Here is a 16,074-nt window from a genome sequence, read left to right as displayed (position 1 = left end):
AACATGGGTATCACGGGATAAAGCAAAAAATTGAGTTAAGGTACAGATCAAGCATGGTCCAATTAATGCTCAGTACACTTGAGGTGAAATGGCATCTACTGTCCCTACGTTCCATCACAGAAGTTAGTAATAGCATTGCTCAAATCATAAGGTAAAACTTAGGCCAAAATGATAAAAATAGTAGCATCCAGGCAAGTACTCTATGTGTTTGACAGGAGTAATGCTGAAAGATTTTTTTATGGCTTTATTAATCACTGGAACACAGAGGAAAGGGACCTGCCAAACATCATCTACTTTAGCCAATCGATAATGCTGAAAAAAAGAACACCGGGGAAGAAATCCTGTTCATCTAACCCAAAATTGGAAGAACGAAATAAAGCAAGAACTGTAGTTAGACAATGCAAGATAATTGCTTCAAGATGTTCTGAATGTTTCACATAGGAGAGTAACTTCCTTCTACAATCACCCACATTGTGCACAAATTGGTTGTCTCCAAATTCCATAAATATTGAATACCAGCTAATTAATTTTTGGTGTTGATATATGATGGACTAAAATTGATTGATACTCTAATTAAAAATGTCTGTTCTTCTTTGAAGGTACTGGGATCTTCCTACCTACCTGAATTAGCAGACTGGCCAGATATTAACATGCGTCCGAAGAATGGGAGGACAGAATGCAGAATCATTTGGAAGGATATTCCACAGGTTTAGTTAACATTGTACAAGAAACATCTCTCATGACTGACTACTACATGGTACTGATACCCTTGTGACAATATTACAATTACGATTACAATTAGGGTATTGGTATCAAAAGACTGTAACATAACCTATGGGGATCCAATTGTATATATAAAGTTTATGATGCCACAGTAGCTTATAAATAATCTGTGCATCTCCAGTGCAACCCAATGTAGTTGTTATGCAGTTGCTTTCCTGTGAAATCTTGGTCTCGGCGGATTCTTGCATCATGTTCACGCAGAGGCACAGTTCCAACTTTCTCTTGAATTTGAGGTTACATTAACAGAAAGGTAAAAATCGCAGGAAATAATTTCTTGCTTTAAGACTGGGAAATGAGTCAGCCTACAAACAGGAGCATCTACCAAACAAAAAGGTGCGCAAAATGATGCCAGTCACTATTTTGTTACCTGTGTGTGCAATGCAGAACAAGTTAGCATTCAGAAACAAAAGACAACTCATTTTGTGGTCAATTCTGAAAGAACCGTTTGAATGAAGTTATGAATCAGAGTTACTGAGTCACACAATCAAGTTACTAGCTTGGCAATCTGAATTCCTAACAAATTGGACTGCTTTTGAAAATGGCAAATGAGAAACAAATCATAGCATTTCAGAAAAAATAATTCTGAATTATTTGCTTTTAAACATGTAATTTCAGAAAATAACTTTCCAAAAATGACTGTGAATTTATTGTTGACTGGGCTATGTAGCAAACAATCTCCTGAGTAGATTAGTGGTTTTACAGATACATGACAAGGGAAATGTGGATCCTGAAGCCAAGAAAACAAACAGCCAATTACAAATCTGATTGACTTTATGAGGTTTATAAAACCATGAGGGGCAGAGATAAAGTGAATAGCAAAGGTATTTCCCCTAGGTTGGGGAGTTCAAAACTATGTGGCATATTTTTTAAGGTGGGAGGAGAAAATTTAAAAGGACATTTGGGGCAACTCTTTTTTTAAAAAGCAGAGGGAAGGGTTCATGTGTAGAATGAACTATGAGGAAGTGATGGATGCAGGTACAGTTATAACGCTTAACAGACATTTGGACAAGTACTGGAATAGGAAAGGTTTGGAGGGATATAGGTCAAACACAGGCAACTGGGACTAATTTAGTTTGGGAAAATGGTTGGCTTGGACTACTTGGACCAAAGGGTCTGTTTCCATGCTGTATGACTCCATAACTAAAATGATATTTTAATTTTCATTTGTAAGAATGATCAACTAATAGGGGTCCTTTTGCTTTACAGTGGCACATAGGATTGAGTAGGGAGAATGAGAAGTGCAGTGTTAAAAGAACTGCGAGGGAAATTTTATTTCTTTCTAAGCTACATTATTAAATTCAATGTTAATACTGTTACTGCAGTTTTCTTTACAGAAAAGCAGTTAAATCTATATAAGCTGCAAGTTTCATATCGCTTTCAACAATCAAATTGTTCCTGGTTACAATCATGCGGCAATTAAGCACAATAAGTAAACCACTTTTCTTTTTGAAAAATTGTGTATAACTTACATTTAAACAAAAATTTCTCAACTTAACTATATTAGTTTACATATCTGAAGTAATTTTAAATTAGGGTAAACAAAGCATGCACAACTAAAAGATCTATAACGCAGTTCCTACATAGCATTAAAACCAATCACCACAACAAATACCTCAACGGTATGCCTTGTGTGCTGAGGGGAAGCGATACTGCGCACTCAATGCCACAACTGTAAGGTTTCCATGAAGCCCCTGTGGCAGTTTCAGCGTTTCTATTGGGAATGATCCCCCTTTCTAGGATTACTTCAAAATCAAGTCAAATTCAAATTACGTAGCTGGAAAACATTTGACATTTTTCAATCTCTTAAAGACTCAATTCTCTGCACTGTTACAGTTACATGGGCAATGGCAAATAAAACAGATTAAGGGGTGCTGGTGAAAGTAATCTTAACAATGAAACACGAACATGAATACATCTTGAATTAATAATGCCGTTTAACCCATTTCATGTTATTTCCAAGTCCTGTACTGGCCGTAAATATATGGAATACATCTATCCATTCATGGAGTATTTTAATTTCTGTAGCAGCATATACTAACGTGGGCTCCATACAGAATGAGGTTTGTAGAATTATAATGCTGCTATAAAAGAAAAGAGAATTAAACTGCATGATTTGTGGATCATTTCTCTATTCCAAGTATTTACCTGCAAAAGATGGAAACATTTTACTTCTAGGTTACTCTGAAATGGGTGAAAAATTACATATTAATAAATTTGTATCCACAGTGCCCCAAGCCCTCAAGTTGGGGAATTTCTGATATCCCAACTTCTAATTTAGTTATGCTGTGGGCAGTTTCACTTTAACTGTACTTGATGCCTTCATTCTTCAGCTATCCAATATTCCCTCTGAAAAATATTTTACAGTTAGTTTACTTGGCTTTGTCTGGTAGATGTCATTATGTCGAATCCAACTACAACTGACCATTTAGAATTTTACGTTCCAAGAATAAATTAGCAGTTTTATTTAATTTCATCTACCACCATGCTGGATCATTTCATTGTTTCTACCTGGCCCGTTTATACCTTTAGAACTTGACTTCGTTTTGATACAAGTTGTAGTAAAATCAATGTCCTGGTAAAAGGTTACTTCTTTCTGTACATGACTGCACTTCGGAAGGAATCTTATTAAGAAACCTTGGAGGGTCTAGGGACTTCAGGCTAACCTCACTGAACACAGAGGCCACGGGTACCTACATAAAACATTCACCAAACACAACTGCACAGGTGGAAGGGTTCAACTGATGTCTCGGGTTTTCCTCTTTACTTTCATCTCTTGCCCATGGATATATCACTTTTAGTTTCCTGTTTCTGTTCAGAAGAATTGCCACCTTCTTTACACTACCCTCCACTCCGTAGGGTACTCTATTCCTAAGCAGCTGTTTCATTCCAAGATGATCATACTTTCCCTTTAATTCAGTGAATGCTACTTGCTGTGGTTATTCCTAGCAAGAGACTGCATTTCCTCACCTCCCCCCATTGCAATCCATTGCTCCCGACTTAACCTCAGTGACATTGCCTACAGGCCTCCCTACAATCTATTAAATTCTGTTTCCTGATTAAATAATGCTCTTCAGCATTTGCTACAAAAAAAAACTGAAACCAAAGACCTCATTAACACAAATTCCAACAGCAGCAACAATCCAATTTGGGAGCACAGCTTGTAACCAAACTAGAAAAAGACACTGACTGTTTAACTTGATCAATACACCCTCTGCAACTGAGCATGATAATAACAGATACAGATAGGAAAGAGATTAGAATTTCTTTGGCATTCCTGATCCACCTACCTCCATCAATTTTTTTAACAAGATGAAAGATTTTTAGATCCATGTTATATTTAGGAAACCAGTGCAGGCAATCATGGCATCAGTTGTAAACAACACGTATACTGAACAAAGCAGTAACCCGACAATAATAATTATGGAGTTTCCAAAAATCTTACCATACTTAGTTTCTTCCTCGATGATATTTAATAAAGGTTAACAGATGATGAAACCAATAGAAATCGGTAGTAAGGACAAGGGCTCAATTAAGAAGTGGCACTCAAAACAAAATGTATTTATTTTCAATGTCTGTGGGTAGGAAGCTGATTGTGGAAGAGTTTCAAAAAAAAAAAGTCCCAAATGTTGCAAACACTTGCATTCTACTTCAGAAAGAAGTGTCACAGAAAACCAAAACTAAACTTGATGTTTTCTTCACTGTTCTGCAACAACTTCTGCTATTGCTTCCAATGAAACTACATCATTGCATCCACTTCAATCCAAGGCAACAGAAATTAACGGCCAACAACTCCATCCCTTATCATTGAACATAAATGTTTCATTTCTCTCTGCCTGCAGTGCAAAACCTGCATCTACTCTGATCATTCAAGAGTCAACTTTGCTTGTAATATATCCTAATTTTCCTTCGGTTTATAGTAGTTTGTACTTTAGGATCAAGTTCCTGCATTTCCCAGAGTCTCGTTTATACTTCACTACAAGGCCACTGGCTTCACCACTAACCACTCCCACCTTCTGTATTTCCTTCCTATTAAAAAGTAATGCATTTAGATTGTGGTGTCCTCATCTTACTTTAATTCCTGATGAATGGTCATTCCTGAGCCCACTCAATCTCAATTCCCACACCCCTCACCTGATCAACATTTTATAATACAACAGTATCACTTCCTTAGCTTACACTAAACTACCTGCAAGTCATGCTGTTCTTTTTGTCATTAAATTTCAATATTTAGTCAACAATCAAAGCCAACACCAACACACAATGTACAAATATCAACAGATACCTGCCCAACCTGCACTAATCTTTGGTCTTAGAAACCAAAATTCCTGAATAACGTGTCTTCGTTTACTTCTTCTTACTAAATTAGGGCAAGATGAATGGATCGGATCTCATTGCCAGCCCTTGTTTAACTCTCGCTGTCCATACTAGCTAGCTAAAACTATTTCATTTAAAAATCCCTTCATTTGTTAATTTTCTTCTTCTCACACATTTTTCTCTAAATGAAACAAATGTGATATTTTAAAAGAAAACCCTATCTCAACATACTAATGACTATGGTGAAAGTACATAAAGGAATACACCAGAGTTTTACTGTGTACTCCCTATCCACAGTACTAAGATTAAATAAGGGGTTACTATTTACAGCATCACTGCATAACTTATATGTGGGTATACATTCAACTCCCTTGTACTCTGCTAGTTGTCTCATTTCCAAAGAGGACAAGTGTCTTTCACAGAACTTGGGACTTTTGAACTCATCAAATGTCTTGTCACAGGCTCTGCTGCAATTATGTTTGAACAATGCCGGAGTGAGTGTGCGTATGTGTTTATGCGCAGCTAGCCAGAGATGCAAAGTACTTGCAAATTCCTTCAGCTTGGCGATTAATATGCGTGCAACATTGGCAAGAAGTGTAAAAGATTTTTTTTGTACCTAGCCTGCATTCACTGAATGGATAATAAGATGCTCCTAATAATGTGAATGCATATCTGAGTGATGCAAATCTTCTAATGATACCCGAATGGAGGAAGAAAATAAACTGCATGATAAATAGCTAGTAGCACAGATTAATTGGAAAGAACTTGAAAACGGAGAAGAAGAGAAAGAAAGCAAGTGAACACTGTCTTTCCGGCTTACAGAATCTTTAACTATGCACTAAGGTGAGTCAAATAAAATTCAAAAGCACACAAGCCACGATAAAAGCATTTCCTGCCCAATTGAAATATGCTAATGTTGTGGAAATCAACTAAAAAATAGAATGTAAATGCAATACCTGCAAAATTATCTGTTAACAAATCATAGTGCAAATGTAGTAGTTTTGTTTGTGCATTTAAAAAAAAATTGTTAATGACACAAGTATTAAACCATCTAGACATTAAGCAAAACTGCCACAATTTTAGTGTGCCGATTATGGAGTTAAATCTTTAACTGAGCAATGCAAATGCGACCAATTAGACCGCGCAAGTTTTGTTTAAATAATTGAGGAACTCACTTGGGAACTTGGTGAAAATCCAAAAGACTGTTGGCTAGGGTCACTAGACACTACTGTGAGAATCATCACTTGCAGTTGAAAGGGAACAAGGCTTTAAAGGAACTTTGATTAAATTTAGTGAAAATCCACTATTTCTAAAGAACGCGTTTGAAATAAAACCTTCACATTTGAACAAACAGTGTGCATAACAATTTTTTTTGGTTATTTTAAAGTTTACATTTACAAGGGTTATGATGCCAATCAAGAACAGGACAATATGCAGCTAAAGAGGTTACACATATTGTGAAATTATTAAGTGATTGTTTAAGGTAGGGATACCTACTGGAGTTGGGCCATTAATGGAGATTAATGGAATAGCCCTTTTTAGGAAGTTCGCCTTCACAATTAGAATTAAAAGCTGGATGTGGATGCACTGACTGCATCCAAAATTGCAATCCATGCTCTTGCTGTGTGAAATTCCTGGGCACGGGACTTGCTAATTCTACCCAATCTAGTCAGTGTTCATCAAACTCCCTGTTCTTTATGGGTGAACAGGTTAAGGCATTGCTACAGAATAGGAAATTAAGAATATACTAAAAGAAAACAGTACATTAGCGGTTAAATTAATGGAAGCAATTATGAAGCTGAAGTATGGACACATTAATACATGGAATAAATCCTGCATTCTTGGCACATTACTAAACTTTCAAAGTGTTTGTACATTTCAACTTTCTAACAGAACGGACCAAAGTTGCCCCACCCAGTCAATGTGCATTCTGAGATCAGCACTCCACCGACAGCACACCTTAAAATTTCAACTTTAACAAAACAGAAGGTGAGCTTCTCAACTTTATAAAGGAGCAAATGTACTTATTGTGTTGCAGGAGTTTAAGTGGTTATAAGCTAAATATTGTGGAGTGGATAACTCTCCATTGAATGGGAATACCTTGGTTTGTTAAACAACTTAGAGCGAATTCCAAGTTTCAAAAACTAGAGGAAAAATAAGAAAGTTAGACATTAATCTAAGTTTAATTCTCTATTGTCTTTTTGTAAAATCAGCCTATTTAAGAACGTTAGTATAAATTTAAAAATGGTGTTTAGAAACCAATTAGTACAGCACTTGATAATGTAACTGCTCAATGACATGTTGGTTACTCAATGGCGTTCTTTAAAATGTAGATTTTGATTTATTAGTTGCACAGAAGCATGGACACAAAAACAATCTTATTCCATTTTAAGTATAAGTAATGGAAGCGCAGAAACTAAAAAGTGCAATAGTCTTTATTAAACATTAATTTATAGAGAGGTTTAACAAGTTAACAGTGAAACAAGCTGGACTATAGGTTTTAAAGGAGCTTAATGCCATGATCAAACCAGTCAAGGGCTGGTTTCCTGAATACACACAGACTCATTCATTGCCTTGGGAAATTACAGGTGACCCCTCTCTCCCGATCTCTTCCTCCATGAAGTATGATTAGGACACGACAGAGTTAGCCTCCCAATTTACTTTAGTGTGGGTAGGTTCTAATCTGAAGAATACACTGGCTAATTACAACCTTTACAGTTCAGGTGTAGATTAAGAATACCCACAATGCAATTCCTTTCCACAAATAACAAGTTTACAGGATCCAGTGATAGTTACCAGGATCAATTTGTAATCTGAAAGGCTTGAAATTACTTACTACAACATTCACTGGAATGAAAAGACTAATTGAAAATACTATAGACGAATATTTTAGGGGATTATTTTAGTTTAAAAATCCATGAGCCAAAATTTAAGCATACAGCTCCTTTAAATGTGCCTTAAATCCACTGCCTCTCAAGCATTTGAATTACTCTGCTGATTACTCAAGAGGTGCTGAAATGTTCACTTACTCTGTTTTAGCCCCATGAGATACAAGGACATTTAGACAATCCAAACTTCCTGATCGTGCTGCTTTATGGACAGGGGTTTCACCCACAACATCCTGCAGTGAAAAGAGACAAACATCACTGTATAGACTCTAGATCTCATATTAAAACTGGAATACACCAGCTGGTCAAGCAAATACATGAAATATCTCTTCAGCAATAACTAGGTGTTTCAAACCAGGTCTGTAAAGTGTTCACTAATCTAAACTCAGAACTAACTGCCATTGTTTCAAAAGTAGAACAAACATAGGGATTTCACAAGGTAATTTTCATTATTAGTATTATCCCAGTTAATTTCAGATTTAAATCCTTTATAAAATAGCAATGGAAGAACGCATGTTTAAAAAAGGCATTTGTACCTGGTGAAAGGATGAAAAAGGCAGGGCCTCTGAGGCAATTAAATCTGCCTCACTCAGCCAAACATGTAACCACACACAAAATATTATCCCCTGGGAGAAAAATTGTGCAGAATCTGGGGAAAATTGGAAAACTCCACTTCAATTTTCAAACCCCCCCCCCCCCCCCAAACTAAGTTGTCAGCAGACTGCAGTTTCAAAGAACTCATCATTTTCATATTTGACTTCAAACTTACCTCAATTGATGAACTCTTCTCCCAGGAATGTGACAAATACCTTTTTAAGGTGCTATAACAAACATCTACTCAGGGGGCAATAAATGCGAAATCTCAGTTAACTTTTTGAATTTGGTAATATGAGAAAGGTCCTCAGTGCTATAGTATCACCACACACCAACAGACACTTTCAGGATCCATGTTTTAGCATCCCAGTTCTGTCCTCCAAGTCCATAGAAACACAGCCATTCAGTCCATCATGGCTAGGCTAACTTTGAAAGAACAGTGGTATGCAATGCCACACCCCAACTGTATCTGGAAACATGCACTCTCCTCATTTTCAAATGATAAATTCCCTTTAAATTACTTACGGAATCAGCTTTCTATCACCTTTCTGAGGTACAAAGCGACTTAAGATTCCAATGACTTTGATTTCATCTTCACTAGATCTTTTGCCAATGATTATATATCTATGATCTATGGTTATTGACCCACTTTCCTACTTCTTTTAAAGCAAAACTTCACACTGTTAGGTCATCTCTTAGACTTTGCCCACCATACAATATGACTGATTATGGTTCTTTATGGCCTTGATAAGCACTTAGCCAAACCCTCTTTTGAGTATGGCAACTAACTTTAAGAATATATTGAGTGGAGGTTTTTCACAAATTTCCAGAGAGATCAGTCCTAACCATTTCAAGGTCTGTATAAGCTACAAAGACATTATTTCCTCTTTAGTCACCAGCAGAGACCTATCTTTAACTTTCCTTCTTGGCATCCCCTACACCGGGTCTTATCTTTGAATTGACATTTAAACAAATCTGTAAAGAACTGTTATCATGGTTTACCACGCCAGGCTGCGGCAAATTTTGGGCCATGCCAAGTAACATGGTACAAGCTTCCTGCCCCTTTGACATTAGTACATGAAATCACCCTCTTTGTTTCTGTATCGACGCTGGCCAGCGTAACCCTTAACTTAGCTAAAAAATTGCCCCAAACCATTAAAGTAGTGATCAAAGTTTGGGAGAAGATTTTTAGCTCGGGTGCTCGTTGTTGTGGTTCTGTTCGCCGAGTTGGGAATTTGTCTTGCAAACGTTTCGTCCCCTGTCTAGTTGACATCCTCAGTGCTTGGGAGCCTCCTGTGAAGCGCTTCTGTGATGTTTCTTCCGGCATTTATAGTGGCCTGTCTCTGCCGCTTCCGGTTGTCAGTTCCAGCTATTCGCTGTAGTGGCCGGTATATTGGTATATTAAAGTAGTGATGCTGGCAGTGCTTCAAAGCCTAAGAGAAGCCGTGAAGTGCTTCCCATTAGTAAAAAAATGTAAATTCTCAACTTGATACAACAAGAAAAAAAAATCGTATGCTGAGGTTGCTAAGATTTAGGAGAAGAATGAATCTTCCATTCGTGAGGTGGTGAAGAACGAAATAAAAATTCGTTCCACTTTTGTTGTGACACCTCAAACATCGAAAGTAACCTGTACAGTGCGTGATAAGGTGTTAGTGAAGATGTAAAAGGTAATAAATTTGTGGGGTGAAGATATGAACAGGATGTGTGCGCCTATTGACAGTAACATGTTACGGCAAAAGGTTAAGTCTATACAAAGACTTTAAGAAAGAATCCACTGAAGAGAAGGTTACCAAACCATTTACAGCAAAGTAAGGGATGGTTGCACAGATGCAGGAATAGGCATAATTTGAAAAACATAAGAATAACTGGAGAGAGTGCGTCTGCCAATGAAGAAGCTGTGCCACGTTTCCTGAAAAATTTAAGAAGTTGATCGAGGAGGAAAACTACCATCAAAACAAGTCCTCAATTGTGATGAGGAGAAAGTGAGGTCTGCAGACGCTGGAGATCAAAGCTGAAACTTTATTGCTGGAACAGCACAGCAGGTCAGGCAGCATCTAGGGAACAGAAGATTCGACGTTTCGGGCACATGCCCTTCTTCAGGAATGTTGATGAAACTGGCTTGTTTTGGAAAAAGATAGAACATATATTCACAAAAGTGCAAAGCAGGGACCAGGGTTCAAAGCCTAGAAGGACAAATGAACTCTGATACCACGTGGCAATACTGCAGGGTATATGATCAAGCAGAGTGGTGTACTGAGCGAAGAATCCTCACGCCCTCAAGAACAAAAACAAAAACTTCTTCAAGAAGGGGAGTAGAGACAACTCTGGTAATTACAGATCAGTGAGCCTCACTTCGGTTGTGGGTAAAGTGTTGGAAAAGGTTATGAGAGATAGGATTTACAATCAAATTGACAGAAATAAGTTGATCAGAGATAGTCAGAATGGTTTGCAAAGGGTAGATCAATGCCTCACAAACCTTATTGAGTTCTTTGAGGTGGTGACCAAACAAGGCTTTGCTTGAGGGTAAAGCCATTGATGGTGCAAATGGATTTCAGTGAGGAGTTTGAAAAGTTCCCCCCATAGGTAACTGCACAATACATGGAGGCATGGCACTGAGGGCAATTTAGCGGTTTGGATCAGATATTGACTAGCTGAAAGAAGACAGAGGGTAGTGATTGATAGGAAATTATCATCATCCTGGAGTTCAGTTACTAGTGAGGTACCACAAGGATCTGTTTTGGAATCACTGATGTTTGTTGTTTTTATAAACTACCTGGATGAGGGCGTAGAAGGATGAGTTAGTAAATTTGTGGCTGACACTAACGTCAGTACAGTTGTGGATAGTGACAAAGGATATTGTAGGTTACAGAGGGACATAGATAAGCTGCAGAGCTGGGCTGACAGGTGGCAAACGGAGTTTAATGCAGAAAAGTGGGAGGTGGTTCACTTTGGAAGGAGCAACAGGAATGAAGAGCACTGGGCAAATGCTAAGATTGTTGGTAGTGTGGATGAGCAGAGAGATCTCGGTGTCCATGTATATAGATCTCTCAAAGTTGCCACCCGAGTTGATAGTGCTGTTAAGACAACATACAGTGTGTTAGCTTTTATTGGTAGAGGGATCGAGTTTTGAAACCATGAGGTCAAGCTGCAGCTTACAAAACTCTGGTGCTGCTGCACTTGGCGTATTGCATGCAGTTCTGGTCACCGCATTATAGAAAGGATGTGGACGCTTTGGAAAGGGTTCAGAAAAGATTTACCAGAATGTTGCCTGGTATGGAGGGAAGGTCTTACGAGAAAAGGCTGAGGGACTTGAGGCTGGTTTCATTAGAACGAAGAAGGTTGAGAGGTGATTTAATTGAGACGATTAAGATAATCAGAGGGTTAGATCGGGTGGACAGTGAGAGCTTTTGTCAGAGGACGGTGATGGATAGCACGAGGGGGCAAAATTCAAATTGACCGGTAATAGATATAGGACAGATGTCAGAGGTAGTTTCTTTACTCAGCATCACAGGGGTGTGGAACACACTGCCTGCACCAGTTGTAGACTTGACAACTTTATGGACATTGAAATGGTCATTGGATAGGCATATGGACGAGAATGGATTGTAATGTTCTATTTGCCCATTTTCTGGCAACACAATAAGAAAGTGTGGGTGGCAGCCATGCTTTGTACTGAATGGTTTCACCAATGCTTCATTCCCGAAGTTAAAAACAAAACTTCAAGATAGCGGCGATCCAACAGTTCTGCTTTACTGAACTCTGCACCACAACTCAGGCAAATTGGTGCTTTTACCGTCCCCTTACTCACTGCTTTGGTAAAAAAAATTGGTAGTGCAAGAGCATGAGCAGGAGATGTAGTGCCTCGGGGAGCGTGGAGAGGAGGTCAAGTGGCTGACTGTGGCATTGGAGACCGCAGCGGAATCCTGGGCAGCACAGATCCAGGCCTTGGAGAAGCAGGTAAGGGCCTTAGTAGAGCAGGTCAACAACCTCAAACACTGAGGTCAGAGGAAGAATATCCATGTTACTGGGTTGCTGGAGCAGGAAGAAGGGGGTCAGCCAGTCAGCTTTCTTGAGCAATGGCTGCCACAGTTCTTGAGATGGGAAGCGAAGGAGGGCTGAGTGCAGATCAAACTTGTTCACTGGTCGGACCAGCACCCCTGCCCAGTTCTAGTGTGATTCCAGTCCTACAGAGGCAAGCAAAAGGTACTGGAAGCTTCCAGAACATTCGGGAAAGATGTGCAGGCCCTGATTTATGAGGGATCGAAGATTATGTTTTTTCTGGACTTTTCTGCAGCTGTGATCCATAAGAGGAAAACCTTTGATGAAGTAAAGAAGAGGCTGAGGGATCTGGATACTCAGTACTCTAAGATACTTGGCAGTGTTATGTTTCAGCCACGGAGGGTCCATGCACGTCTTTGACTCATCGTAAAAGGTAAAGGACTTTTGGACACTTTAAAATAGACTGGATTATTCAAGCAATATGGACAATAGTGGTTCCTTTTCTTTCTGTTGTTTGCTTCATTCATCTGGTTTTGTCCCTTTAATATGTTTCTTTTTCTCTTCCCTTCTTACTTTTCTGGAGTTTGGGAAGCGTTGTCGTTATTTTGTTTGGTTTGAATTTTACCAATAATAACAGAGGTCGATGTATGGGTGGAATGGGTGAAACGCCCACTTTTAATTTGTTTGAAAGACCTATGTATTCTTTACTTTTTGTTTGCCTGGGTTTGGGGTGCGGCTTCAGCGAGAAGGAGCCATGACGGTGTTTGCGGTTAGTGAGAGTGCCCCTACGGACAAGGGGGAAAGTCTCCTATTGTCTGTTTTTTGCATTGGTTTATTATAGGTGTAGTTTTTAGAAGTTTTGTTTAGTTAGTTTCTGTAGTTGTGTTCTTTAGACTCTATGAATCTTTCATTGTTTCCACTTGGCGCATTGTGAGTAGGATTCTTTCTCTCGGGGGTTCATGAGCTGTTTCAGATGGTTATGGCTAGTTCATTGTTTAAATGGTGCACATGAAATATTAAGGTGAGTCACTTACCAATTAAGAGAAACAAAGTACTTTTGAGTCTTAGAAAGGAGAGGGTTGATGTCACTCTATTGCAAGAAACCCATCTTGATGATAAGGAGCATCTAAAGTTGCATCAGGGAGGGTTCGACCGGGTGTTCTTTTCAGCTTTTAACTTTAAAAGTAGGGAAGTGGTTACAGTCGTTCCGAAAAATCACCCATCTCAGTTGTTAGATCAAATTAAGGATGAATATGGACAGTTTGTGATTCTCAAAGCTTTAATACATGGTGAGGAGTACAGTATTCTGATTGGTTACTGCCCAAGTTTTTATTGAATGCACTTTCCAAGTTGGTGCCCCTTGGAGCATACCATACGATTATAGGAGGGTACTTTAATCATCTCATGGATCCCACAGTGGACAGGATGCCCAAGGATCTCCCGGACACCTCCCCGCAGTCTAAACAACTGGTGGACTTATGTGGGTATAATTCTGGGTCTTAATGTCCTGCTTCACTGCCACCTGATGAAGAAACAGCACTTCCAAAGCTAATGCTTCCAAATAAACTTGTTGGACTATAACCTGGTGTTGTGAGATTTTTAACTTTGTAAGAATGTACCGCTAAGTTTTTTTTAAGAAATACATTTTTCGTTTACCCTTCAGTGTAATGTAAAAATGTCTAGTATTTAAACTGTGTACACAAGATATAAGACCATAAGACATAGGAGCGGAAGTAAGGTCATTCGGCCCATCGAGTCCACTCCGCCATTCAATCATGGCTGATGAGCATTTCAACTCCACTTACCCGCATTCTCCCCGTAGTTTCATTGCTCCATGGTAACTCAAATGTCACAAACTCATCATTCCAGAGGGCATGCACAGGTATAATAAATGTACTATACAATGTATTTTATTATTATTTCACATCAGTAATGTCTGATAGTATGTAATTTCTCAATTAGATATTACCATTGATGTGTGCAAACAAAAACAAGTTATATACAGGGTAAGTCAGCAGTAAATCTCAGAACGTTTTCCCTGGGGATAGCAGGGGACTACTGTAATCCTGACATCCTCACCAACCTTGCCTGCCAGTGCGTCATAAGGTAATCACGTAATGAGGAAGTCCAATCCTGTTGATCCATTCAGAAGGATCCAAGTACCAAACAAACTGATGAGGGAAAAGGTATATCATGCTCATGATCAGAATGGAATCCTGGTACATAGCTGAGATACTTGTTAAGATAGCTTGAATCTGGGAGGTGTTGCATTAACAATACTCTGACATTGAAAATGAGAAATACGATATTCTGCTGCCTAAAGGAAATACCATTTTTTTTCCTAACAGTGACAGTGAGGTATTAAATATATCAGCTGCAAGCAATCTAATCCAAGAAAATGTATCCAGTATTTCAAATCAGTGTAAACTTTATTAATTGTGAACGTTAATGCCAACTATGACTCGGGGATCTGACCCCAGCCTCATAATCAAGTAGACCCAAGGAATTAAGCTCTGCTCTAGGACTTAGCCACATAATCCAGTTTGTCATTTCAGGTTAGTGATGTAGGACTGCCACAATGCTGAAGGATCAGTGGTGGAGTGTGCTGCAATGCCAGAATCAATATTGAGGAAACTCACTGCCCACTTTTTGAAATGACACATAAACAAAGGCCTTGCCTGAGTGTTCACATAACACACAAACTATTTAAAAGAGGTTTTCCTACTGACCTGACTAAAATTTATCTCCATTTGTTTTGTTGCTGTGTGATATTATATTGTACAAAAACCGATTGATGCATTTATCTACAGAACAACAGCGATTTAGATCAACTGCAAAACACTTTGGTAGACTGAGGCAGGCAGGGGTGGGACTGGGTACATTTAATTTCTTATTAATTTTATTGGTTACTGTTACAGGTAATTTAAGTCTAATCTTGGCAGTGCAACAAAAATGAACTTGTCCACTTTAGAAGGAAGAACAGAAAAGCAGAAATTTATTAAATGAAGGGGCTGCAGAACCCGAGGTACAGAAGGATCTAGGTGTCCTAATACAGGACTCACAGAAAGTTAATACCATGCACAGCAACAGGTAGGAAGGCAAATGGAATGTGAATATTTAATGAAAGGGGAGTGGAATATAAAAATGGGGAAGTTTAGGTAGTTATAAGGGGCACTGATGAGATCACATCTAGACTACTGTGCACAGTTTTGGTTTCATTATGAGGGCATAACTGCAACAAAAGTTTCACTGGACTTGATTCCGGGGATGAGGGTGCTATTCGATGATGAAATATTGGACTGGGTCTGTATCTTTTGGAATTTAGAAGAATGAGAGGTGATCTTACTGGAAAACAAGATCCTAAAAGGATTGGACAGGGTGAGTTTCCTTGTGAGAGACTTGAAATAGGAGGCAGAGTCATGAAAGAAAGGAGTTCGCTAATTAAGGCAGAGGTGAGGAGAATTTCTTTTCTCTCAGAGGGACTAGATTCTGTGAA

At 38.7% G+C, this 16,074-nt stretch overlaps 1 protein-coding gene across 5 annotated transcripts in view; it reads right to left on the bottom strand.

Annotated features, from left to right (window-relative positions):
• The window catches only part of ankrd10b (ankyrin repeat domain 10b), a 60,578-nt gene that overhangs the window by 25,172 nt on the left and 19,332 nt on the right, over window positions 1-16,074 (bottom strand). For 4 of the 5 annotated variants that reach the window (XM_043691229.1, XM_043691232.1, XM_043691230.1 and 1 more), the window contains one exon: window positions 8,127-8,218. In XM_043691229.1, coding sequence (XP_043547164.1) covers window positions 8,127-8,218 — 92 coding nt within the window. Of the gene's footprint in view, window positions 1-2,395; window positions 2,526-8,126; window positions 8,219-16,074 lie in introns of all 5 variants that reach the window. The other variant, XM_043691233.1, reaches the window with a different exon arrangement.

Source organism: Chiloscyllium plagiosum, chromosome 6 (assembly GCF_004010195.1).
Source record: "Chiloscyllium plagiosum isolate BGI_BamShark_2017 chromosome 6, ASM401019v2, whole genome shotgun sequence".
NCBI lineage: Eukaryota > Metazoa > Chordata > Chondrichthyes > Orectolobiformes > Hemiscylliidae > Chiloscyllium > Chiloscyllium plagiosum.
This window is presented reverse-complemented; position numbering and strand designations above follow the sequence as displayed.